The 7,560-nt window shown below is 40.6% G+C and overlaps 1 protein-coding gene across 3 annotated transcripts in view; it reads right to left on the bottom strand.

The window, feature by feature from the left end:
- Nucleotides 1-4,031: 4,031 nt before the first annotated feature.
- The window catches only part of LOC124038369 (cell division cycle and apoptosis regulator protein 1-like), a 33,728-nt gene continuing 30,199 nt past the window's right edge, over nucleotides 4,032-7,560 (bottom strand). For all 3 annotated transcript variants that reach the window (XM_046354174.1, XM_046354175.1, XM_046354176.1), the window contains 4 exons: nucleotides 7,544-7,560; nucleotides 7,088-7,288; nucleotides 6,518-6,723; nucleotides 4,032-5,614 (listed from right to left, as the gene is read on the bottom strand). The exon at nucleotides 7,544-7,560 is cut by the window's right edge and continues 104 nt beyond it. In XM_046354174.1, the coding sequence (XP_046210130.1) occupies nucleotides 5,552-5,614; nucleotides 6,518-6,723; nucleotides 7,088-7,288; nucleotides 7,544-7,560 (487 nt within the window). In that variant the 3' untranslated portion in view covers nucleotides 4,032-5,551. The remainder of the gene's footprint in view (nucleotides 5,615-6,517; nucleotides 6,724-7,087; nucleotides 7,289-7,543) is intronic.

The raw sequence follows: 7,560 nt of genomic DNA, 5'->3' as shown, positions 1-7,560 counted from the left end.
TTTACTTTAGTCAATTATATTGTAAATTACAATGTTTTATAACAATGGGTTAAGTAGATGGATGCATGCACACACAAAATAAAGCCACTCCGGTATATACAGTTTGTTAGTTGGGTATAGTGTCTTGCAAAAGTACTCATCCCCCTTGGTGTTTTTCCTATTTTGTTGCATTACAACCTGTAATTTAAATGGATTTTAATTTGGGTTTCATGCAATGGACACACATAATATTCCAAATTGGTGAAGTGAAAAAAATTATAAAAATTGGAAAGTGGTGCTTGCTTATGTATTCACCCCCTTTGCTATGAAGCCCCTAAATACGATCTGGTGCAACCAATTACCTTCAGAACTCACATAATTTGTTAGATTGCACACAGGTGGACTTTATTTAAGTGTCACATGATCTCAGTATATACAGTTGAAGTCGGAAGTTTATATGCACCGTAGCCAAATACATTTAAACTCAGCTGTTCACAATTCCTGACATTTAATCCAAGTAAAATGTCCCTGTATTGAGTCAGTTAGGAACACAACTTTATTTTAAGAATGTCAAATGTCAGAATAATAGTAGAAAGAATGCTTTATTCAGCTTTTATTCCTTTCATCATATTCCCAGTGGGTCAGAAGTTTACATACACTCAATTAGTATTCGGTAGCATTGCCTTTAAACTGTTTAACTTGGGTCAAACATTTTTGGTAGCCTTCCACAAGCTAATAGTTATGCATGCTCAATTTAAAAAAAAATCTCTTATTTCTTGTTTGTTTCACAAAAAATATTTTACATCTTCAAAGTGGTAGGCATGTTGTGTAAATTAAATGATACAAACACCCCCCCAAAAAATGCATTTTAATTCCAGGTTGTAAGGCAACAAAATAGGAACAATGCCAAGGGGGGTGAATGCTTTCTCAAGCCACTGTATACCCCTAGAGACAATGTTGTCAAAAACAGCTGAGAAACTTTCTCCCACTGTAACCCCGCCTACCAGCAATCCAGGGGTCCCAGATCGGACAAAAAGGGCCTGAACACCCTACATAAGGGCCTGTGTGTGTGTACACAGGAGGCTGAGGCTGTGGATAGGCCCAGGAGAGGACAAGGAGGAAAAAATCAATAGGACCACTCATGTATCAATTAACTAAAGTATCAAACAGCACTGGGCAGGTTGCCTGAATACGGTGGATTTCTGTTGAAATTCAAGTAGAGAGAGGGTGATGGAGAGGTGGACAGAGGAAGAGAGTGAGAGAGAGAGAATCCACAACAGTGTGTTTCCTTAGTTCCCACTAGACTAGAGGAAACATGCTCAAAATTCTATGTGAATATATACTGTACATATGGCGTGAACTTGAACTATACAGGGTAGGGCTGTTTAAAAGCAATCTTCTGAGGCACACCAAACCGATTTTGTTCCTCCTAATCTCGTAGATTTAAGACAAGTTTCTGACTCGGCAAGATTACTTCCCTAACCCACATATCATAACTACTGGCACTTGCAGGAAATCAAGACAACAACCCAAAGCAAACAGACAGGAAGTTGGGGCGAGTTATGAAAAGCAGACACATCAGGCCACTAAAGGCTGTGAGGGAAGTTGGGGGAACAGCCTTTGTCATGATAATCACGACACTGAACTTTCGACACACAGAAAATGGGAAGCGTTGGTAGTTAAGAGAGATCAAGTGTTGAGTAAGGGAAACAACTCCTACAACTGTTGAATGATTGTGTGTCTCTTCTTGAGATGGGGGAGGTGTTGATGGTAATGGTAGACAGGGGACGTGTTTGACTCCCAGACAGACACATGAGAGAATGAGGAGAGAATGGCCCCACTGCCACAGGACAATGGACTGCCATCAGACCATACAACTCTACACAGCTACACTACAAGAGGATGGCAATCAACCCCTATAGATAGTTACTATACACATCTATAGGAATGCAGACTGAGCTGAACAGAGGAGACAGAGAGGGTAATGATAAGCAGATCAGCGATCAACACCTGCAAGTAAGAGGTTTATCTTTTTAAAAGCACGTTCTATAATCCAACCATTAATGAAACCAGCGTAACACCATAACCAGATCAAGGGAGAAAGAATTGCAACTTGATCAGTTACTTTCCAAAACTCTCCCTTTATAAACACAACCCGACCCCACCCTAAAAACACCAACCCTGTCTAGATTTGTATGTGTGTGTGTGTGTGAGACCATTTGATTCACTGGGTTAAAGAGGAGAGAGGGGAGGCCGCCACAAAGGCCCTGTCTCAGTGTGGGAGTGAGGTTACCTGCATCAATCTCTCTGGCAGGGGTCTGATTTCACAACACACACAGACAGACAAACTAAGGATTTAGGATAGTCATACTGCAGTTCCTCTGAGTGTTCCTCAGGAAATGACATATAGAGAGCTGTTGACTAAATGTCAACAAAATGTAAAGTCAGAAGTTCATACAAACTGGTCTTTCTTCTTGTGACCCACCATGTAAGAAATACAACTATTTCTAGCCATGATTCAGTCTTGATCTGTGACTCAAAAGGAGTCAGCTGCAACCTACCACCAGTGATCCCTTCCCACTGTTACAAAACTATGTTATACTAACCTGCTGATTTTGCTGCACTCGTTAGGTCTAGGAGTCTTATGCCTAGCAAACAATGTATAAAGTTTGTTGGTTAACTTGCATGGTCTGTAACCTGATTTGATGTGTGCATAAATGTGGGATGTAAGCATGTGTTGAAAATATGTTTACAGGAGACAGCCATCTTACCTTAGGTCCAGGGCTGGCTGCTTCTTGACCTCCTGGTCAGCCAGTACAAACAGTTTATTATTTGTTCAGATGGTAACAAAACTTAAATATATATTTATATATAAATAAAATACACCGGCATGCCCAAAATAAAGAGAAAAACAACGAAAGGCCTCACGGCCACCAAACAAAACCAGCAGCCTCACGGCTATGCCCGCTGGGACACTGCCCACCTGTGTGTCAAAGGCCTGGCTCAGAGGCTAGACCCGGTTGCTGCTGCCACCTGGGGATGGAGTGTGTAAGTGCATCATGGTAGTGTGTTTGTCTATGTCATAACACTAACCCCCCCCCCCCTCCCCATATCATAACACCACCAATAGGGAAACACCGGGTAAAATCCTTTATACAATGAGCTTTTACAGTACAAAGATACTTTTTTTAAATATTGACCATCTGAAAAGGTTTTCTGAATGCGTAAATATGAGACGAAAGTAAACCATTGACCCCTGAGGAGTTTGAGGTGACCTTTTGTGAAAGGTAGACAGAGAAGTTTAGAAATGTCACACTAGCTTCCCAGTGAGCTGACTTCTGGCCACAACCTTTGATCTGTACCCTCTTTAATGTCACCTCCAGTTCATTTTCTCTGAAGCAAACTCACCCACATTCATAGGGAGTAAGAGGCACAATGTGAACGAGAACAAATTCAATACACAGAGACATTCATGTTTTGTTTTATCACCTTTAGGGAACATACAATCATTTGTCTTTGAGTTATGTTTTGGAATGTGGAAGGAAAGAAGACCTTCCTTCCCATCACATTCCGTATGTGCGTGTGTGTGTGTACTCAGTGGAGGGTAAACATAGTTTACCCATGTCTTTTGCAGAAAACTGCATTGCAGTATAGTGAGCGTTTAGTTTTTCCACCACCACCACCAATTTTCTTAACACTACAACATTGTTTGTGTGATGGGAGTGGTGTGAAGCTGCCGGGGACAAAAACTGACTAGCAACAATACATCACCAGGAGGAACACACCAAAACAATGCACAGACGTCAGATGTGTTGAAACCATTAAACCAGAATGGTTGTCATTCTATTACATCTTTCTAAATTCTACTTCCAGTAACACAGACTTTTACACATAAGAATATTTTAATAAATTGCTCTCCAATAAGCATTTTCCATATCTTTCATTGAAATAAGCATTTCAATATCAATGTTAACCAAAATATACTGTACACATTTTATTTTACATACAAAACGACTCTAAAATACAGGACAAAAAGCTAATCAGACAAAATGTTAAAATGGACTCCTTTAATTCTGCACAGGACAGCCATACAGTACATTTTCAATAGAAAAATTATATGCTTTGGGCTCATGTCTCAAGTTAGGCTCTCATCCAGAAATGCATACATACACCATCACACCTGGTGCCCAACCATTGAGGGACAGAATCATAACTCCTCACACAGTTCTACAACAACCCCAGAACAGAAAACATCACTTCTAGAACATCCATAATTCTACAACAGAACTCCAGTAGTATTCTCATGTTGTTTTAGTCTAGAATCCCAACCATTCTATCTGTGGTCAAAAGGCAGGATGAGACCTAGGGCTCCAGTTCCTTTGATGTTAGTTGAGACATTCAGCTTATGGTTTGGCTTTGCATTTACTTCACTTTCAATAAACAAACAACTCAATGCTAAACAATCCCACCCTGGATAGATGTAACATAGACCACACGACTGACTGACTACCATGGTCTCACAACTCCTGGGATCAAACAAGCTTGCTACTGGAAGAGGCCTCAAGAGACTGAGGTTTCTCATAAGGAGATGCATGCAATAGTACTGTCGTATTCATTGGGGACTAAACGGAAGCAAACTGGCCAAAATGGGGAGGTACTATCTGAACGTGTCCAATAAGAATCCGTTACTTTGTTAGTGTTCCCTAATGGATACAACCCATGTCTCAAAACAGTGGCAGCCAGTCTAGTCAGTTACATAGATTAGTAGGATGAGGAAATACAAAATGATCAATTACTTTATTGATCAGCTGTCAGGGAGAAGAGGATGAACATGTTATAGTCATTCGGTTGACTCATCAAAAACACATCTTCAAGGTCCTCATCCCTCCCCTCTAAATATCATTGTTTATTTATTTTAAATATATATTTTTTTATGAATTCACTTGAACATAAATAACACCATTATTGCTAATTAGAATGATCTGATATAAAGGTACTACTCACACATACTGGCATCAATGTTGTGTTACTATTTGGGTAGGGCTATGAACGAGTAAACCAATGCAGACTAAAACAAAACATTTAAATTATCATGAGCAATTGAGGCAGCTACAAAAATTAAAAAATGTATACCGTAAGCAAAGAAGCACTTCTCAATGAAATGAACACAATTTTGAACAAAATAGTTATTAATAGTTTCACAATTAGAACGCATCATAATAACCCGAGAATCAAACTAACTGATTTCAAACCAATGAAATTAACATTTTATTTTTAGGTGGAAACAGTGAGGTCACTCAAAAACATTAGAACTAATTAAGTGAACGCTTATGTCCCAAATGCCACCCTATTCCCTACATAGTGCACTACTTTTGACCAGAGTCCAATGTGTCCTGTTCAAAAGTAGTGCACCATATAGGGAATAGGGTGCCCTTTGGGATTCATCCACACAATGCCAATCTATGTATGGCCATGAGAGAGAAAACAACTACTATAGACACAAATTAAACTGGTTTTTAGTGCATATGTACAGGATTTGTAAGAAGTGTGTCCGATTGCAAAACTCATTCTTTCATTCGTCTGAACCATTAGTTGTTTGGGATTTTTGGTCAGCTGCGGCTTCTGAGGGAACCTCCTGGAGAAACAAGACAGGAATTCTTCAGTTAATTTCAACATACAAAAATAGAACAATGTTTGGCGGTATTCTGCAAACTAATGAGCTCCTTATGAACAGTATTTTAGGCGTATGTGTCACGTTATAGATGTACTGCTTATGAATGCATTATGTAACATATACCCTTTTCATACATAGGACGCCACTACAGTAACGCAGCAATTGACAACCTTTCAGACAATTGTGCCGCATCAGAAGTGTCTGTACCTTTTCAGCCAGTAGAATTCTGCTCGGTATTGTTTCCCTGACAACAATAAACGTTGCTGTTTGATGGGTTGTTGTGTTGCTTTTCTGCTGTTTCTTTATAGCAAGGTAGATAGATGTGTTTTCTTTAGACTAAATGTATTGGTAAGCCAGTGTATTTAACAAAATTCAAAGTACTTTTTTAGGAGGGAGAGTCTGTGTGCAGGCAGCTCGAGGTCATTTGATTGACAGATCTGTTTGCCTAGAGATGGACGTTAGTCCCGCTATAGAAGCAGCCGTTAGAGACAAGTTAATTGCCTGTTCAGTGGCCCTTCTTAACAATCTCCAGAGAAGGTTTTCGTGGCGGCATTTAAAAAGTCATTGTGCACCTTTTCAGACAAACAAACATGCCGTAGCCGAGGCGCTTTCAAGGCGCCACTTTCCATTTGTCTGAAAGGGGCAATAGTGAAACTTCGACAGTTGTACGACAAGTACATTTCTTTCTTATCACAGTTGGTTTGGGCTGATTATTAAACATAACTTAAAGTTTCATGCAAATCTCCCTTTAACAACCAACTCAATCCAACCAGCAATTGTAAGGTGCTTTCTTCCAGACCTAATGGAAATCCATGAATATCACAATTTAAAACCCACTCATGTCTACCAATAAATCAATTCTACCTTCTTGAGGACTCCCTGAAGTTCCTTAATGGTGTTGCCCAGGTTGTTGAGTGTCTTGCTGAGCTGGTCGTGGTAGACAGTCTTCTCTTCCACCGTAGCTCTGAAGTTGTTCTCCGTCTGGCCCAGAGTTCCCTTCACCTCCTCCAGATCTTTAGACAGGGCTCGGTTATCTGATACCAGCTGGTGGATTTGCTTGGTGTCCTCGGCTGGAACACAACAACGCACACATACAGGTTTAGACACTCAGGAATACATTCTATTAAATTATAATTTTTTCCGGTTGAAGTTCATTCACCAATTGCAGGTATTATAAATACATAGAATATTTATTTCCTCCCACAAGGGGCAATTATAATGCCATCAGGCCGTAGAATTAAGATAACATTGCGTCAAAGCCATCTGAGCTTAAAAGACCTTTGAAGACCTAAAAAAGCCAGTCGGAGTTTAACAATGATCAGAAAAGATAAGTAGTGGCTCCCTTGGAGCGAGGCACAGAATGATGCCACGGATAGTAAGTAGAGGGAGCTCGTAGTGGCCTGAGTAAATCTGTTGAGGATACTTGTCTCTTACCCATCTTGGAGTCCTGCACCATGAGTTTCTGCTCAATCTCCTCCCTGGCCTTCTCACTCTTGTCCAGTTTCTGCATGATGCTGCCCACGTCCACCATGGCTCCATTATACACTATTAGACTGCTGCTGCCTCCAGACTCACTAGACTCCACTGGCGCTGCCTGGCCACGAGACACAAGCATGGGCAGCAAGGCACGGTTACCTGAGGAGGGAGGAGAGAAGTGGTGATCGAGGAGGAAAGGCAGAGGGAGGGAGAGAGAGAGAGCAGAGAGAGTGTCAGACTCAAAAATAAACCACACTATGTCAGTCCTAACTAGGATGTTGGATATTCACAGAAAGCATTGGTGAAGGAATGGATCATTCCGATCCACCTTAGTGAAGCTTAAAAAAATGCTTTGAGACAAGTCAAAAATAGAAAATGAATAACCCATTCCAGTGTCAGGTCTCCTGCCCTCACCTAGCAGGTTGTCTAGC

The sequence above is a fragment of the Oncorhynchus gorbuscha genome, linkage group LG06, assembly GCF_021184085.1.
Source record: "Oncorhynchus gorbuscha isolate QuinsamMale2020 ecotype Even-year linkage group LG06, OgorEven_v1.0, whole genome shotgun sequence".
NCBI classification, from domain to species: domain Eukaryota; kingdom Metazoa; phylum Chordata; class Actinopteri; order Salmoniformes; family Salmonidae; genus Oncorhynchus; species Oncorhynchus gorbuscha.
The sequence above is the reverse complement of the archived record's forward strand: the minus strand, read 5'-3'. Positions and strand labels throughout refer to the sequence as shown.